At 35.1% G+C, this 20643-nt stretch overlaps 2 protein-coding genes across 11 annotated transcripts in view; one reads left to right on the top strand and one right to left on the bottom strand.

Annotated features, from left to right (window-relative positions):
* The window catches only part of LOC110660410 (uncharacterized), a 243950-nt gene that overhangs the window by 35675 nt on the left and 187632 nt on the right, over positions 1–20643 (top strand). The gene's annotated exons all lie outside the window — the stretch shown is intronic.
* Positions 15582–19799, bottom strand: LOC131178714 (uncharacterized). Its single transcript, XM_058144263.1, has 8 exons — positions 19479–19799; positions 19228–19336; positions 18443–18558; positions 17955–18074; positions 17699–17788; positions 17358–17494; positions 16188–16452; positions 15582–16039 (listed from the first exon to the last, which is right to left on the bottom strand). The coding sequence occupies exons 1-8, from the start codon at positions 19707–19709 to the stop codon at positions 15887–15889; spliced, it is 1221 nt and encodes a 406-aa protein (XP_058000246.1). The 5' UTR covers positions 19710–19799; the 3' UTR covers positions 15582–15886.

Raw genomic sequence — 20643 nt, 5'->3', positions numbered from 1 at the left:
ACTAATTACCAGGCAACTCTATTTTCTTAATACTTAACATAAAAATTTAAATAAAATTAATATATATCTATATTTATGAATTATAATTACAAAAAATGTAAATCTTTATCATTAATAATAATTAATATGTATATAATTAAATAAAGTATATATGGTGTTATTAAACTGGACTTTTTAGTTTACTAGTAAAATTAAAAGATGATGTTATTACTCATTGCTAATTAAATGCTATGTAAATTAATAAATATATTTATTTTAATATTAAAATAAATAATATAATATAATAAATTAATAATTATATATTTTTTTAATAATAAAATAAATTATATAATATATATTCTTATTTATCATTTTATATATTATAAGCAACCATCCAACATATTTTTTATCAAACACTTGCATTTAATAGTTAAATCAACTAGATTCTAAATTTAAATCAAATTGATTCATTTTGATATTCGAATTAAAATCAATTTTGAATCATATTTAAAATAGTCTCCATCAAAATATATTCTTTTGAAGAAATAAAAATTGAAAAAAAAATTAACAGTTAGATTTAATCAACAGTAAGAGTTGGTAGCCTAATTTTGAGATTCAGAGTAATGATACCAATTTGAAATAAAATCTCAATTAACAATTAGATTTTTTTTTTATATTTATAATTCACTTTTTAAATATGGTTTATATATATATATATATATATATATATATATACACACACTTATAGTAATGGTTGTGAATTTTTTTTTGTATTTATAATTCATTTTTTAAATATGGTTTATAACTTTTTTTTTAATTACTTATGGTTAGAGCTGTAAATGATGATTTCAGACAATTTTCTTAAAAACATGCATTTTATGTCTTTTTATACTCTTTATATATACTTATGATTTAATATTTTTATACAAAATTTTTTTATTAATTTTGTGTATAATATAATATTATTATAATATAATATTATTATAATAATTTTCTTAAAAACATGCATTTTATATCTTTTTATACTCTTTATATATACTTATGATTTACTATTTTTATACAAAATTTTTTATTAATTTTGTGTATAATATAATATTATTATAATATAATATTATTATAATAATTTTCTTAAAAACATGCATTTTATGTCTTTTTATACTCTTTATATATACTTATGATTTAATATTTTTATACAAAATTTTTTATTAATTTTGTGTATAATATAATATTATTATAATATATTAATTATTATTATTATGATAATATAATATTTTTTATTTTTTACTATATATATATTATGTGTGCACTTATAATTTTTAAATTATATTAATAAAAAGAAAAATATATCAATAAAAATAAAAAATTATACAAGTCAAATTTATCATGAAAATTTATTATTATATTATAATTTTATAATTAGTGTTTTATAAATATATAAATTTAACTATTTATTATTTTTTCGATTTATATATTTTTATATTAAATTTATTCGACGATAAAGTATTAAACTTATAAAGACTAATTAGCTTTTAATATTTTACGATTCTTATAAAATATAATAATTATCGTGAAAAATTTAAATTTTTTTCAATTATATTTCAAAGTTTATATATATAATAATATAATAAATTTAATTTGATATAATTTTATATAATATTGATTTATTTATTTATAATTATTTTTTATTTAATTTTTTAATTTTATTTGCTAAAATTAATTGTAAATACACATATTAATAAATATAAATATTATTAATTTTTATTTGATATGTAATATTTTACATAATTTTATATCTTCTTATGATACGGAGAAAAACTTTAAAATAAGATTGATAAATATATCAACACTAATAAATTAATAACTAAATTTTTTTATATAAAAAAACAAAAAATATATATTAATAAAATAAAAAATACTGACGATAGTATATTATTATTTTTAATTTGAATGATTATAGTAAAAATTGTATAAACAAATAATTCATAGTAAAATACTTTATTAAATTAATTTATAATATATTTTTAAATTAAAATTTTTATAATTATTTTTCTAAAAGTAAATGTCAAACTTCAATAAAGGAAGTTGTTAAATTGAAAACCATAAAAATTTTATTAAATAATATAATATTTGCACTGATATAAAAATTGGACTCTTTTTTATATCAAATTAGACTCTTTTATATTTATATTTATATTTAAATATAAATTTATTAAATTAAAATAATAATTTTATATTTAAAATATGATTCTTAATTATTTTTATACGTATTCACTATTTATCAAACTAAAATAAAATTATAGTATTAAAAAATATTATATTTTTTTATATATACACATATTATTATTTGTAAATTTTTAATAATATATCATTTTAAAATAAAAAATTAGTATTAAAAATTTTAGTCATCCTATTAATTTTATAATTCAACTCAAATTTTTAAATAATATATATTTATCTATTTAAATTTTTTTCTCTGGTATGTGTAATTATATATTATTTAAAAATATTAAATTCATATAATTTTATTATATATTACATATTATAATTAAATATTTTTTATAAATCAATGAATATTATTTTTTTATAATATTTTCTATATACATATATATATATAAGAATTTTAGACATGTAACACCCCCAATTTTTAAATTTATTATTTTGTGAGTAATATTAATATTTTAATTTTATTTAAATTTTAGGAAATTATTTGAAATTTTTCGAATTTTAGAAATCGGGTTCGATTTTCCAAAAGTATAAACTTTAATGATTTTTAAAAATTAATTTAAAGATCACGTGATAAAACTAAAAATATATTTGGAGTTTACGAATTTTTCTGAGTTTTCTATAATTTTTTTCGGAATTTTTGGGCCTCGTTTTCGATTCCAAAGCAGAATAAAAATTTAAAATTTTGTATCGTGAATCGAACCGGCCAAATCGAACCGGACACAATCGGACTGGTCGAATCGGACCGGCCTTTCTTTTCTTCTTCTTCTCTTCCCCTCGCGTCCCGACCCTCCTTCCTCTCTTTCTCGTTTTCTCTCTCCTCCCTCCTCCCCAGGCCGCGCCGCCGCCACCCAGCCCTCCCCACCTCGCCAGCGCGCCACCCCAGCCTTCCCCCATCGCCGGCCGCCGCCTGGAACGCCGGGAAAACATGCGCGAAGCCGCACGACGTGGAGCGCGCCGTTTCATCTTTCCGATCGAAATCCGGTCGATCCGGCCACCGATTGGGCCGGGTCTTGTGTCAAACAACATCTACACCTCGAGAGCTTTCCATAGATATCAAGAATACCAAATCCATTGAGCGGTTTGTTCAATTTTTGTCTGAGAAGTTTTAGTTCATTTTGACTTTCGAGGTAGATTTCTCGCAAACCGTGAACCCCACGAGAAAACCGAGAGTACTAGAGCGCTCCACTCGTGGAGAGCTTCGCGGCAATATAAATTTCAAAATTTTTCGACACCGTTTTTCGATAGGTCTCACGAAACTTCGTAGTATTTTTCCGAACATTAAATGAGCTTAAAAAATTTCGTAAAATTTATGTACTAACCCCTGTGTTGTGAGCTTCGTGTAGGTATCTTCAATTCGCGGTCCTGGTCTGTAAATTTCTGGCTAGACAAACCAGCTACCGAAAAAGTCTCCGAATCGGATTGAGATTTTGGCTACCCCACCATTGTCAGACATCCCGAACGCGTCCCTAGAGTCGGAATCGGCATAGGTCTAGTGCTTAAATGGGATTAAAAATCCATAAAATATTCGTGGTAGCTCAGAAAATTATGATTCTTTTTGCAATAGCCTAGTAATATTGCTAAAGACCGCAGGGCAAAATTTTAGAATTTTTAGAGTTTATTTGGGTAGTTTTGCAAAAAAGGTCAATTATAAGGACTAACCTATAATTTTACATATTGTGATTGATGACTATTTGGATGGGCCCAAGAGGGGCTGTGTGATATCATTGAGTTGTGGGTGTATGGTTGGTGGATATAGAAGTATGTTTTAAACCCATTTGCAAGTTGGGTAGGTCCTAGGTATAGGGGAGACTCTGCCGGATTTTCGGCACGACTTAGGACGTCTTTGGTCTTTTTCTTAGTTTGTATTGAGTCAAATTTATTAAATGATTATAATAAAATTGTCAGGTGAGTCGGGACAGCCTTCTTCCTCCTTCCAATCGCAACAGTGACTGCTGTCAAATCTGTGAGTAAAATATTAATTTTAATTATAATTTCGATATTATTATATGTTTAAGCATGCCCATGCATCACTTATATGTATGTATCTATGTAGTTAAACTCTAGGCACATTTTATATTGCATTCACAACTGTTAAAGTGCCATGGATGTTATTGTGGTAATTTGGAGCAGTGTGCGTGCGTTGGCGTGCGTGTGATGTGGTGTTGACTATGGATAGGACGGGTAGACACGGCTTGAGATCTTCGCTGGGACCCGGTCCTTCGGGGTAGACACGGCTTGAGTTCTTCGCTAGGACCCCGATTTGGTTATTTAAGTGGAAGTCCGAGCTGAGTTCTTCGTTGGCACAGGTTGGATTAAGAGAGCTGTATAGAGGATCAGCTCCCATATATGTATTGTTTGACATTATCGGGTGTGTGAGTGCTCCAAATTATCTTTTTGCTGCTATGATGTGAAAATATTGCTGATATTGCATTTCACTCTACAGGGTGCATTAGCTTTAGATAGTTATAGAGATTATGGTTAAAATTGATATTTTACTCTCTGAGTCGAACGCTCACTCCTGTTCAATATTTTTCCAGGCCATAGGAAGATATTTTTGAGGTTAACCTGCTTTTCTCCCTCGTAAGTCGTTTATTAATGTTTGTATAAACCTGTTAACTCTTAAAATTTCCGCATGTGTTAGAAATATTTATTTGAATTGGGTCTGTAATATAAATTGTCATTTTGGACCTGTAAACTTATTATTTTATGCATGTGTGTTGGGCTGGATGAGGGAGCTGAGCTCCCATTTATTTTTATGTTGTTATGAGTATGTGGAGGGTGAGCTGAGCTCCCCAATTGATTATATATTGTGTTTACAGGTCGAGTGAGTCAAAAACTCCCCGTTGAAAGGTCCATTTTATGGCTGGACTCTGTCCGGTTAAATTCTTGAAATTAGGCCCAAATGGGCCTTAGAGTTGGGTTAAGGAATAGTTAGGCTTACTACGGGCCTCGGGGGCTTTAGGCTGGCCCAGGTCCTAGTGCCGGTCCGGCCCATAGGTTGGGTCGTGACAAATGTGGTATCAGAGCTTAGGCTCCAGATTCATAGGGAATAATTTTCTAAAGTGTTGGGAAGAGTCTACTAGGAGTCACATGCGGAAAATAGGGTCCACATTCGTCTTGCATTGTCATATTTGCTTCTAGTTTCTGCTTCATATAATTATGTATAAATATGAGTCTATAGAGCTGTGTAACGTGCTGTTTTGAATTTTGTGAGCTAATGCTGCTGAATTTCAGGAAAATGCGTAGAAGCAGGAGAGCTGCCACTGCATCAGAACTAGATGTGCCTGACGAGGTGTCAGCACAAGATGAGGCGCCTGCCACGAGGAGGCGGGGTAGGAGGCCTAGAGCTGCTCAAGTAGAAGAGCAACTTCCACCAGTTCAGGATCAGTCATTTATGGCACAGGGTCCCATGGACCCAATGGGAGCTACTCTAGCTGGGTTGCAGAGAACCATCGATATGATGGCACAATATATGGTCCGCCCTCCACAGCAGCAGCAGTCTACTGCACCAAGAGGGGAACCTTACAAACAGATAATCAATTTCAAGAAGTTGGTGCCTGGTACTTATGATATGTCAGACGATGCATATCGGTTTTTGGATTCCTGCAGACAGGCAAGAACAGAATTACAGTTGACTGATAGAAGACTTATAGAGTGTATGCAGCATGTCATGGGGCCTATGCCTAGACAATGAATGAATGACTACATATTACCTCGGATGGAGGGTTTGTCGTGGACTCAGTTTATGAAACTATTTATCAACCGGTTTGTACCAGAAAGTTTCAGATATCAAAAGCAGTGGGCCTTTGAGGCCTTAAGGCAGAATGGCAGGTCTGTAGATGAATATGCTACAGAATTTGTGGAACTGAGCAGGTATGCCCCTATAGCAGTAGCTACAGAAACTATGAAGGTGAAGAAGTTCCTAAAGGGGCTTGACAGGAGGTATGCAAACCTGACCATGATGTCTGATCAGTCTTTTAATGTGGTGGTTGATCAAGCCAGACAGATTGAGATTAGCTATGCTATGGTTGACAGCGGAAGGGCAAAGAAAAATAGAGCAGACGGTTCTTCAGATGTTCCCCACATGGGTACTACGGATAGTGGTGGCCAAACTAATTACAGGGGAAGAAGCAGGAATAAGAGGAGTGGTTTTAGACACAAATCTCGAGGATTCAGACCAGGATACGGATCCAGCAGTGATCATAGTTCGGGATACAGCAGTTCTGGGTCTGGTTCAGAATCCTCCTTGGCACCTTGTGCACAGTGTGGAAGAGGACATTCAGGACCTTGTATGATGGGTTCAGGAGTATGCTTCAGATGTGGCCAACAAGGTCACTTTGCTAGGGAATGCCCCGTGTTCAGCGAGCCACAGATGGGGTCACAGGGTTCTGTTGCAAATGTTCCTCGTCAGTTGTATCCTGGTGCTTCCAGCATGGCAGGCAGTCAGTTCAGTGGCCAACAGGGCTAAAGACAAGGGGGACGTGGATTTGGAGGCAGATCAGGAGGTAGAAGTCAGTATCAGGGTTCTACCACCCAGGGTAGGGGTCAAGCTCGGGTTTTCACCCTGACCCACCAGGATGCTCAGGCTTTCAATGCAGTTGTGGCAGGTATTTTTCTAGTCTGTTCCTATGAGGCTCGTGTTTTGATAGATCCGGGTGCTACGCACTCATTTGTCTCCACGGTGTTTGCCATGAGATTGGGTAGAAACCCTACAACTTTAGAATGCCCTTTGTCTGTAGCTACCCCACTTAGTGATAACATAGATGTAGATATGGTTTTTCTGGGTAGCCCAGTAGTAGTGGATGGAAAGATCCTCTCAGGAGACTTGGTTCCTCTACCAGTAATAGATTTCGATGTAATCTTGGGAATGGATTAGTTGGCAACTCATTATGCTACTTTAGACTGCAAGAACAAAAAGGTGTATTTCCACATACCTGGTGTGGAAGAGTTTAGCTTTAATGGTGACAGGAGCGTGGCTCCATATAATTTGGTGTCAGCAATTAGTGCTAGAAAAATATTGATGCGTGGATGCCAAGGGTATTTGGCATTGGTGAGAGATACATCTATAGAAGTTGTCAACATGGAAAATGTTCCTATTGTCAGAGAATTCATGGATATCTTCCCTGAGGAGCTTCCATGGTTGCCACCAGGAAGGGAAATAGAGTTTTGCATTGATGTTGTGCTGGGTACAAACCCCATATCAATGCCACCTTACAGGATGGCACCAGCAGAATTGAAAGAGTTAAAGGAGCAACTACAGGAGATTTTGGACAAGGGTTTTATACGTCTGAGCACTTCACCTTGGGGCGCTCCTGTTCTATTTGTGAGAAAAAAGGATGGGTCATTGAGGTTGTGTATTGACTATAGACAGCTGAACAAGGTGACTATGAAGAACAAGTATCCACTTTCTCAGATCGATGATCTGTTTGATCAGCTCTAAGGGGCTAGATTCTTTTCCAAGATAGACCTGCGATCAGGCTACCATCAGTTGAGAATCAGGAATGAGGACGTATCCAAAACAACATTTAGGACAAGATATGGTCATTATGAGTTCTTGGTGATGTCTTTTGAACTCACTAATGCACCAACAGCCTTCATGGACTTAATGAACAGGGTGTTTAGGCCATTCCTGGACCGTTTTGTCATCGTATTCACAGATGACATTTTGGTATACTCTCAGACCGAGGAAGAACACGTGTGGCACTTGAGGATGGTGTTGCAGACTTTGAGGGAGCACCAGCTATATGCCAAAATTTCAAAATATGAATTTTGGCTAGAAAGCATCTCATTCTTGGGACACGTGGTTTCTAGTGAAGGTATTCAAGTGGATCCCAAGAAAATTGAAGCTGTAACTGATTGGCTTAGGCCTACAACAGTCACTGAGGTGCGAAGTTTTCTGGGTCTAGCTGACTACTATAGGCGTTTTGTGCAGGATTTTTCTAGGATAGCAGCTCCGTTAACTAAGTTAACTCGGAAGAATGTTCCGTTCATTTGGATAGATGACTGTGAGGAGAGTTTCCAGAAGCTTAAGGAGTGTCTAACCACCGCCCCTGTGTTGACACTACCGATGAGTGGTGAAGGATATATCGTGTACTGTGATGCCTCCAAAGTTGGCTTAGGGTGTGTTTTGATGCAGAATGGAAAAGTAGTGGCTTATGCTTCAAGGCAACTGAAGAGGCATGAGCAGAACTACCCCACCCATGATTTGGAAATGGTGGCTGTAGTCTTTGCACTAAAAATCTGGAGACACTACCTGTATGGTGAAGTATGCGAGATAGACACCAACCACAAGAGTTTGAAGTACATCTTCCAACAAAGGGATTTAAACTTGAGACAGAGGAGATGGATGGAGCTTCTAAAGGACTATGATTGCACCATTCAGTACCACCCTAGGAAGGCCAATGTAGTAGCAGATGCTTTGAGCAAAAAATCTTCTGGCAGTTTAGCGCACATATCAGCGAAGAAGAGACCGTTGATTCAGGAAGTACATGAGTTAATGGATCAAAGTCTAATCCTAGATCTTTCAGATGAGGGGGCATTGTTGGCTCATTTTTCAATGAGACCAGACCTGCGAGACAGAGTTAGAGTTTTCCAGCACAGAGACCAACAATTGATAAAGATCATAAAAAGAGTACAGCAGGGTGAAGGTGGTGAGTTTGGATTTGCCAATGATAGCGCCCTAGTGCAAGGTTCTAGGATATGTGTGCCCGATGTGGACAATCTCAGAAATGAAATCATGCGAGAGGCACACTATACACTGTACAATATCCACCCAGGCTCCACCAAGATATACCATGATGTGAAAGATAACTATTGGTGGAATGGCATGAAGAGAGACATAGCAGACTTTGTGTCCAAGTGCTTGACTTCTCAGAAGGTGAAGTTTGAACACCAGAGACCGTCAGGGAAGCTGCAAGAGCTCCCTATCCCAAAATGGAAGTGGGAAATGATTACCATGGATTTTGTGACTGGGTTGCCTCGTACCACACGAGGATATGATTCGATATGGGTAATTGTAGACCGCCTAACTAAATTAGCTCATTTCTTGCCTGTGAAGACTACATATTCTGTGGCACAGTACGCCCGACTCTAAATTCGAGAAATAGTCAGATTGCATGAAGTTCCTGCTTCCATAATATCTGACAGAGGGCCACAGTTCACTTCTCGATTTTGGAGGAAGTTGCAGGAGGCACTTGGCACACAGTTGAACTTTAGTACTGCTTTCCACCCTCAGACGGACGGACAGTCCGAAAGGACAATCCAAACACTGGAAGACATGCTTCGCATGAGTGTTTTGGATTTTGGAGGTCAATGGGATGATAAGCTACCTTTGGTGGAATTTTCCTACAACAACAGTTACCATTCCAGCATTGGGATGGCACCCTATGAGGCACTATATGGAAGAAAGTATAGGTCTCCTCTGTGTTGGACGGAAATGGGAGAAGCGAAGGTGCATGATGTAGACCTAGTGCAGTACACTTCAGAGATAGTTCCTTTAATCAAGGAACGATTGAAAACAGCTTTCAGTAGGCAGAAGAGTTATGCAGACCCCAGACGGAGGGAAGTAGAGTTTGCAGTAGGCTACTATGTATTCCTGAAATTTTCTCCGATGAAGGGAGTCATGAGATTTGAAAAGAAGGGCAAGTTGGCAACTCGGTATATTAGACCTTTTGAGGTTACGGATAGAGTTGGAGCAGTTGCCTACCAGTTGGAGTTACCACCCAACCTTTCTCATGTTCATCCTGTATTTCACATCTCTATGCTCAAGAAATACATTCCTGATCCTTTTCATGTGCTACAGCCGGATGTAGTAGAGCTTAAAGAAAACTTGACGTTTGAGAAGCAACCTGTAGCCATAGTGGACTATCAAGTGAGACAGTTAAGATCAAAACAGATCCCTATGGTTAAGATTTTTTGGAGGAGCCAGTCAGTGGAAGAGTGCACTTGGGAGTCAGAGTGGGACATGCGTAGCAAGTACCCTTATCTATTTAATGTATAATTCTGTATTTTATTCTGTCTTGTGTAAAATTCGAGAACGAATTTTCTGTAAGGGGGGAAGAATGTAACACCCTAAATTTTTAAATTTATTATTTTGTGAGTAATATTAATATTTTAATTTTATTTAAATTTTAGGAAATTATTTGAAATTTTTTGGATTTTAGAAATCGAGTTTGATTTTCCAAAAGTATAAACTTTGATGATTTTTAAAAATTAATTTAAAGACCACGTGGCAAAACTAAAAATATATTTGGAGTTTATGAATTTTTCTGGGTTTTCTAGAATTTTTTTCGGAATTTTTGGGCCTCGTTTTTGATCCCAAGGCAGAGTAAAAATTTAAAATTTTGTATCATGAATCGAACCGGCCGAATCGAATCGAACCGGATCGGACCTGTCGAATCGGACCGGCCTTTCTTTTCTTCTTCTTTTCTTCCCCGCGCGTCCCGACCCTCCTTCCTCTCTCTCTTATTTTCTCTCTCCTCCCTCCTCCCCAGGCCGCACCGCCGCCACCCAGCCCTCCCCACCTCGTCGGCGCGCCACCCCAGCCTACCCCCATCGCCGGCCGCCGCCTGGAACGTCAGGAAAACGCGCACAAAGCCGCGCAAAGCACGCCGTTTCGTCTTCCCGGCCAAAATCCGGCCGATCCGGCCACCGATTGGGCCGAGTCTTGTGTCAAACAACATCTACAGCTCGAGAGCTTTTCATAGACACCAAGAACACCAAATCCATCGAGCGGTTTGTCCAATTTTTATCCGGAAAGTTTTAGCCCATTTTGACTTTCGGGCTAGATTTCTCGTAAACCGTGAACCCCACAAGAAAATCGAGAGTACCAGAGCGCTCCACTCATTGAGAGCTTCGCGGCAATATAAATTTTAAAATTTTCTGACACCGTTTTTCGGTGGGTCCCACGAAATTTCATAGTATTTTTCTGAGCATTAAATGAGCTTAGAAAATTTCGTAAAATTTATGTACTAACCCCCGTGTTGTGGGCTTCGTGTAGGTATCTTCAATTCGCGGAAATTCGACAGTTGTCCGGGTCTGTGAATTTCCGGCCAGACAGACCGGCTACCGAAAAAGTCTCTGAATTGGATCGAGATTTTTGCTACCCTAACATTGTTAGACGTCACGAGCGCGTCCCCTGAGTCGGAATCAGCATAGGTAAACCCGAACTTTACTTTTTCATAATTTTCTAGTGCTTAAATGGGATTAAAAATCCATAAAATATTCGTGGTAGCTTAGAAAATTATGATTCTTTTTGCAATATCCTAATAATATTGCTAAAGACCGCGGGGCAAAGTTTTAGAATTTTTAGAGTTTATTTGGGTAGTTTTGCAAAAAGGGTCAATTATAAGGACTAAACTATAATTTTACATATTGTGATTGATGACTGTTTGGATGGGCCCAGGAGGGGCTGTGTGATATGATTGAGTTGTGGGTGTATGGTTGGTGCATATAGAAGTGTGTTTTAAACCCATTTGCAGGTTGGGTAGGTCCTAGGTATAGGGGAGACTCTGTCGGATTTTTGGCACGACTTAGGACGTCTTTGGTCTTTTTTTTAATTTGTATTGAGTCAAATTTATTAAATGGTTGTAACAAAATTATCAAGTGAGCCGGGACAGCCTTCTTCCTCCGCCCAGCCGTCACAGTGACTGCTGTCAAGTCTGTGAGTAAAATATTAATTTTAATTGTAATTTCGATATTATTATATGTTTAAGCATGCCCATGCATTACTTATATGTATGTATCTATGTAGTTAAACTCTAGGCACGTTTTATGTTGCATTCACAACTGTTAAAGTGTCATGGATGTTGTTGTGGTAATTTGGAGCAGTGTGCGTGCGTTGGCATGCATGTGATGTGGTGTTGACTATGGATAGGACGGGTAGACACGGCTTGAGATCTTCGCTGGGACCCGGTCCTTCGGGGTAGACACGACTTGAGTTCTTCGCTGGGACCCTGATTTGGTTATTTAAGTGGAAGTCCGTGTTGAGTTCTTCGCTGGCACAGGTTGGATTAAGAGAGCTATATAGGGGATCAGCTCCCATATATGTATTGTTTGACATTATTGCGTGTGTGAGTGCTCCAAATTACCTTTTTGCTGTTATGATGTGAAAATATTGTGGATGTTGCATTTCACTCTACAGGGTGCATTAGCTTTAGATAGTTATAGAGATTATGGTTAAAATTGATATTTTACTCTCTGAGTCGAACGCTCACTCCTGTTCAATATTTGTCCAGGCCACAGGAGGATATTTTTGAGGTTAACCTGCTTTTCTCCCTCGCAGGTCGTTTATTAATGTTTGTATAAACCTATTAACTCTTAGAATTTCTGCATGTGTTAGAAATATTTATTTGAATTGGGTCTGTAATATAAATTGTCATTTTGGACCTGTAAACTTATTATTTTATGCATGTGTGTTGGGCTGGATGAGGGAGCTGAGCTCCCATTTATTTTTATATTGTTATGCTGAGCTCCCCAATTGATTATATATTGTATTTACAGGTCGAATGAGTCAAAAACTCCCTGTTGAAAGGTTCATTTTATGGTCGGACTCTATCCGGTTGAATTCTTGAAATTGGGCCCAAATTGGCCTTAGAGTTATATGTAAATCCCAGGGCTCAAATTTGTAGATGTTAAGTTGAGGGATTTTACGGACTCGTTGATCATAGCCAAGCAACTTCAGCTTAAGAAAATGATTAACCAACTCCTTGTCATTTGGACGGAATCCCTCTCCAACCTCATGCGATAATCCTGAAGGCAGAGTTGTGCTTGTCATCTTCCCAAATCACTAAGCCAATCCCAGCAATAAATGGACTTGAAAGAAGCACTGGAAGCTGGTGTTTGAGTGCCTGTCTAGTAGTACGATACTCGTGGGATGACTCACACAATCAGAAGTATCTGTTTCATTCCTCTTCCTGAAATGGGTATCAGAGATGATATGAAAAGGTCTAATTGTGAGTCAGAATGGTAACATTTTCAGGGAGGAAGGTGCAGGTGAGGTGTGAGGTGTGTGTGTAGAAGCATATTCATATGTGTATTATATATGAAAACGTGCAAAATGAAGCCAAGACGTGTTGAAAAAGCGCATAGCAATGGACCGATGGACCAATGAGTGAATGAAAGAGGAAACGAGTGAGTGTGTAGTTTCTTATGCTTCTTCCTAAAGCACAAAAATTAACTATCTTTTTTCCTTTTTTATAAAACAAAAACTCACCATCTTGCATTGCAAGCTGATTCACGAATTGGATAACAATTTTAAGGTTGCCAATGACGCGATTCTGTCACTTCAGTAACTTATAATAAGTATATAATTAATTTGTACAACTTCTGTAATAATGCATTTGTTTGGGATTAAAATAATAGTAAAAATAATATTTAATCTGAATTTAAATATAAAAGTTGAATTAGAGTCAAATATCTTTAATTTTTAAAATTTATCGCTAACCCTCACGCGGTGATTTTGCTGACATGATTGCTTAAATAAAATAAAAAAATTTAAAAAGATGACTTAGGTCTGAATCTTAAAAAAGTTGGGCCCTTAAACCAAAAAGGATGAATTGCAGGATAACCACCCTTCAACTTGTCATTATTCTTTTCCTTTTGCTGACCGAGATAGAAATTAGACCATGCTCAAATTTAAACAGGTCCTTCAAAATTTTCTTGATGGGTTGCCGGAGATTGCAGCAGCTGGTTGGACTGGATAGGAGAAAACTAGGATGCTCATTCATCATTTACCAGAATTACTGGGGAGAGGATCATTTTTCCTGGAAACTAAAATTTTATGATGATTTAATTAAAATATATATTTTTTTAATTCTCATAATTAAAAATCTAATAGGTAAAGAATTTGATTCTTTTAAACTTAAAAAAAAATCATTTAAAAAAAATAAAAATCAGACAAAAAATAATAATTTCTTTAAAATAAATTATTTATAAAAAATAACGATTATACAGAATTTTTATTTTTTTTAAAATGATTCTATTTAAATTAAAAAAAAATTGAATTCTCTTCTTTTCAAATTTTAAAAACTGGTTAAAAAAATTAATTAAATTAAATTCTTAATAAATTCTAATTTTTAAATACGAAAAATATAATTATGTGAAAATTAAATTAAATTATTTTCTGATAAACAATTTTTTTCAAACCAGGCCATTAGATATCAATGCCTCTTAATATCCATTCATCTCAAGGCCTCGAAATGCTAATAAAATACACTAAGACGGGAATTGTGCATATTCATATATTTGTATCAAAGATCACCATCTTTTCCATAGATGATGAATCAATAATCGTGCGCAAATCAGTTCCAGAATTTCTATATAATTAGTGGGCCTATCGATTATAATTACAATTCTTAAAACTGATTCATATGCAACATTTAGGGAAAAAAATTAACAAATTGTTAACCTGCTTTAAATCTAAGCATAGCCAAGTTTAAAACTAATAAAATCTAATCTCAATTGTGCGCATAACAGTTCTTGCAAACAAGTCACATAGCCTTAAAGAGAGTAAAACGGGGGTGGTTTGGGAAACAAACACCAAGTAGGCTTCATCTTTTTAGCTGAAGCACCGCATTCCACATTTTTTTTTTCATCACTCTTTGCTTCTTGAACTTGGGGCATGGCTTTCTATGATGCATGCACGATCGAAGCTTGTTCTTAGGAACTCTGTCCATGTTACACAGACTCATAAAACAGGTAGCAGAGGAAGCACTCTGCCAAATCTAAAGGACGATTATCAGTAGCAACAATCGATGCAATCTCTGCCAGGAGATTTAACCCTCCAGACCTTCAAAATCACCCAACATTCTTCTTTTTCTTCTTCTTCTTCTTCTTGGAGGATTGTAAATGTAAGTGCTCAAACAATAATTTGAAATCAAAAACCAAAGATGATAAATGAGCGAAAGAGAAAGAAAACAGAAAAAAAAAGTGGGGTTAAAATACAGAAATCATAAGGATTCTAATTATAAAGGTCATGCTTCCAGAGAGTCGGCGAGCCGATTGGCGCAAACTTCAATTGGCGCCCAATCTTCCTATAATGAATTTTTTTTTTCCTTTTTATCAATTTTTTTTTACCAATTTACCATTCGATTTCTCCTTTGCTATTCATGTCATGTTAATTTTTATACATAATTCTTTTTTTTTTTTTTAATTATTGAGGGATTGAATTGAATTGAAAATAATGATGAGATGAAATGCCATGGAAATATTTTTTATCTGTATCCCTGTAGGAATTAAGATGAAAAGGAAAAAATTGGTGTAATATTTGAACAATAAATATATATTTCAAAAATAAAAATTTAAATTTTTCCCATATTCATTGAACTCAATATTAAAAGATATAAATAGTTTTTAAACCATACAAATAAGAGGGAAGAAAACTGAAATGCTGATCATATTAAGTACACAAATAAAAATGTGTAGGCAATAGAATAAACATTTGCTTTAATTCTTTGTGCTTCTTTGGGTTAGAAGGTTGAGTTGCACTACAACGCTTAAAGGAGAAAACTAGGAAGCTTAATTGCTACCTAACAACTAGAAAGCGAAAGAATCAACTCGGCTATCAACCTCTTACCATCCATTCATTCCAAGGCCTTCAAATGCTGACATAATACAGTACACGGGAATTGTGTATATGAAAATTTCTGGTACAGAGAGAGCAAAACAAAGCACATTGGGGCTGCTACCTCCTAAACATGCCTGAATTTTGAAGTGTTCGGCTATACTCAGCAATGACAGCTGAGCTTTTAACTTGTTCCCATATCTTTGCAGAATTTTTCAGCCAGTCACGTTCTGAGACAGTCCTTGCAAAGGAAGGACAGTTCATGGATAAAACCTGAAGAAACAATAAACTAAAAGTTTACATTCTCATCATACAGTTTGGAACATGAGAGTGAGTATTTAAATCTTCCATCTTATTCCATGAACATGCTAATCACATAGGGAAAAAAAAGTACACATGCTTGATTCTTAAAGATACAGACCTCATCTCGCAGTTTCCATAGTGCAGAGTTGTAACTTTCATGCTGGGCCCTTGGCAAGTCATCTTTGTTTTTAGATGGGATTAAAAATAAATTCAGTGGCATAGCATGAAAATCATTACTAGTACTAGAAGCCGTGGAAGAAAAGAAATTTTCCTTTCTCATGTTTCCCCATCTCCCTCTGATGAATGAAGAGGAGCTGAAATATTGTGCAAGTGCCTTCCTCATTTGCACTAAGTTGAGTGGGGTAACATTTTGATCTTGCAATCTGAAAAAAAGAATCATATGAGTGCTACTCAACTCTAATCATCACTATGCTCAACAATATATGGCAAACTTCAAAACCCTAAATGAGACACAGTGAGTCTTTTTTTTTTAAAAACAAAAAAGATGCAGTGAGCAAGCAAGAGCACATCATATCTTTGGTTAACTCAGTAGTAGGATAAATTTTAGGCCATGCACCAACAAGTCTGTAATAAATGCCAACAAATTGAATTGAATCTTTATTGTTTGAATTGAATCTTTATGTTTTATTATCTTTCAAAAACTATATTGAATGCAAGTGCTATTTGATTGAGAGTATAACAATCCTTGAATGTATTTGGTGAAATATTAAGTCTACTGAAATTATTCACTGGTGGTAACAGCTCAACCTTCTCTTCCGACTCCATCTTCAAAAACACAGCAGCCCAAGCACATTAACATGCATCGATAATTATATGCAAATAAGATTCCAGAATTTCTATATATCAAATTCAAACAATGTTGTAATCCACCATAGAAACAAAAACAAATGGCCTTTTATAATCCAGTGCAAGCAAGGAAAGATGAAATTGCTACTATAAGTTTGGGGTAGAAGTAGAACAAAACACACACATTTACAGAAAATGTATCATGTGCATTGTGATGACCATATGGGTGATGTTGGCCAAGTTTAGGTCTACTAAAATCAAGAAATGTATCTTCAAAAAAGCAAGGCCGACAGAATGACATACATTGAACAACTTGAGAACCAATACCATATCATGAGAAATGCCCCAATTCAGAGAGGAAAAAGCTCATTCAATCATTTCTTTCACTATTATATTTCTATAATTCACTTTCAAGGCGTTATACATTACCAAGTAACGGAAATTCTTTAGGATAAATGTGAAATGCAAAATGATTGCTTACTTTGTATGCACAAAGACTGGAGTAGCCATATATTCTTCACCCTCAAAGAGTTTATCTTTATTTTCTCTTTCAGGCCCCCCAGTTGAGCTCTGCAAAAGTGAAGATGGATCAGGTATACCATGTTTCAACAGGTCAACCTGCAAAAAGAAAGAAAAAGCCATGTAAGATATATTATAATATGTCCAATCAGCATGCCCAAAGATGACCAAGTAACAAGGAAATCAATGACCCTAAAAGAAAATGCAGGAGAAGCGACTTGACAATGAATGCATGCATAGATTGCTGGCACAATATGAACCAATAAGAAGTTAATAAGAACAAAGACCAGGCAGGGGCAATACCGTCAACATCAAATGCCACATATTATCATCATGAACTCCATCTGATACCACAAGCAGAATGTGACAAATGGATGCTAGAAGAACGCCAAGCTAAAGAGATTCCTTACAGCATCCCACAAATATATAAATTCATTAGACATTCTATTATTGTCAAATGTACAAATATCAAAATAAAGAAAAAATAGATTCAATGTGAGTAGAAAAAACATGTTTTACATCAGTGTTGAACTTAGATATGCACTTCCTCTATAGTCACCTGAATAGCCATAAGTTCATGCGCTAATTCAGCAGATAGATTTTCACCACTTAAAACTGAAATTGTTGAAGAACCATCAGGTCTCATCATCTCAGCTAATACAGATGGGCTAAAAACAGGCTGCAAACAATGAAACGGTGTTAAAGGAGAGAAAACAGAAAGGATCAAGAAATTTATTGGGAATAGGTGGAGAATAAGAAGGAAAAAGACAAAACAGCATATATATCCTAAGTTTGGTGTCAAAACAATGATCATCAATTGCTCACCAATTAATCATCACTTAGGTTTAATGGTACAAATATATGTTTCTATAGGCCTTGCTGTACATATTGCATAATTATTGTATGGAAGATCTATATAAAATGACTTTAAATGGACATTTAACATTCCACATCATAACATCATCTCAGGAAGAAAAAATGCATATCAAGATAAAGTAAAACATCTGATGTGGATGCTCTAAAAAAAAAAGGGTAATAAGCAAAAACCTGGGTGTCTAGAAGTATAAGCCGCTCAGCAGATATCCTTGGTTCAATGCCTACGCTACAATGTCTTGCCATTGCTCTGTTATCTTCTGACTGTACACTAAATGGTGGCAACATTCCTGCATTCTAGCATAGTATAATTATCTATTGGAAGTGGCAAGCCTTATAACAAGTAATATATGAATTCCAACTAGCAGTGGCAAGCAAGCAAGTAGATGCTACACTAATGGCACACATTTATTCCATGCACACAAATAGTATTTTGGTATCAGTACTAATCCATAAAGGACATCTTATTACCCCTCTTTCTAGACTGCTGTCAGATGAATGGGTAAAGCTGCTCACTAAAACCACTTGAAATTGGTTTAACCCTCAATCTAGGCAGCATATCTAGATACTTGCATAAAATACATAATATTGCCACATAATTAATCATGAAAATTCACCTTCTAATGAGAATGAAGCTTAATATATGAAATTCTTCTAACTGAAGCAAAAAAAATATCTTATGATGTACAAAAAGGTAATACATTCAGGAAAAATTAATAAAATCCAAAGTTAAAATTGTGGAAGAAAGATAACTAAAAGAAATAAAAAGATGAGTTTAAGTTAAAAACTCTAATTAAAGAACACAAACCATAAAGAAAATGAACAAGGAAACAGAATTTTATAAATTAATCATCTCCCTCTAAGTTAGTAGGCGATTAAATATTCGAATTACACACCTAAAACTTGCAAAACTTAAAATATACTCAAGTTACTCATATTAAGCTATATAAAGGACTCACCGGGTGAACCCGCATCAAAACCGTATAGCTCATTCATGATGGTGGACTTGCCAACTCCAGGTGGCCCAATTACCCCTATCACAGTGAAATCTGTATTCTCAGTCAGAAACTGCACAAAATCATAAGCTTTTATCAAACTTCAGCCAGCCCCACTCTTGCTATATCATAACCTTAAGCAACTTAAAATCTCCAGCAAATTGAAAATAAAGCGACTACATATTATGCAGACACAAACGTAACAGGAGACTTACAGGGAGAAAGCGATCAATGTGGAATTCCCAGGAATCAGAAAGGAGATTGAGAGACCCAATTGCAGGCAGACGAGACCGATGTGGCACCGTTTCGTCTTCAGCACCGCCGCGTCCAAATTTACCGACCACAGGTCCAGTGGTAACCAGTCCGGGCTTAGCCAATAGAATTTTAGGAGCCGGAGGGACCGTTGAGGGACTGGAAGAACCAGTGCCACCAGTAGAACCTGCCATTGAATTAGTATTTGAAGTTCGATTTTCAGTTGCTGAAACCTAGTTTCGTTTCCCCCCTTAATTATTTTGCGGCCATGAACACTGGGGAGACGCTCCGAAGATCTTTTGTCTGGCAGGGCAAGCTGGGCTCTGAAATAAAGAAACCCATTCTTTTTCTGGCCCAAAGGCCCCGATATTTAACTCAGTAATTCAATATATGAAAAAAAAAAAATAATAATAATAATAATAATAATAATAACTTGACCAGGTGAGGGGTTCTTCTTCAGGGCCATTAAGCTATGAATGAATGAATGATTTTCATCTCAACATGGCTTGATTCAGACGCCTCGATTCTCTGCTCGCGTCAAAAATTATAGTTTAGTAATAGAAATTAACAATGGATATAAGTTGTAAATTTCAAAATTTTATTTTTTATTTTTATATTATTTAGCAATGAATGCAAGTCTGTTGCTAATTAAATTTTGAGGCAATATGCTCCTTTTGTAATTGTTCAATTTCTATCGTCTACTCGCTTTCTTAAGCTTTGATATCTTTTATTAGCTCATAATAATCTTTGATTAATAAGGGTTTTCTCAGAGTTAGTTTGAAAACGATTAAATGATTTTTTTTTAGAGGAAATTAGAATCAAATATTATCATTTTGTCTTATTTTTATTTTTATTTTAAAAAAATAAATCAAAATTTGAGATATCTGTAAATTAATGTTGGTTCATGATTTAATTTGATGTTGAGTTTATGAAAAAATGTTGCTCAATTAAAAAGATTTCTATAAGATTTTGTTAAATATTAGGTTTACAATTGTAATATTACTGAAGATTTTTTATTTTAAATTTCTTTTGAAATTTAATTGAGAATTAATATACATATTTATTTATTTAAATATAATAAAATAGATTTCTAAAATAAATTTATTAAATTAAATTTATTATTAATAG

This window comes from Hevea brasiliensis, chromosome 3 (genome assembly GCF_030052815.1).
Source record: "Hevea brasiliensis isolate MT/VB/25A 57/8 chromosome 3, ASM3005281v1, whole genome shotgun sequence".
Lineage (NCBI taxonomy): Eukaryota > Viridiplantae > Streptophyta > Magnoliopsida > Malpighiales > Euphorbiaceae > Hevea > Hevea brasiliensis.
Note: the sequence above shows the minus strand (reverse complement) of the source record. Positions and strands in the feature narration are given on the sequence as shown.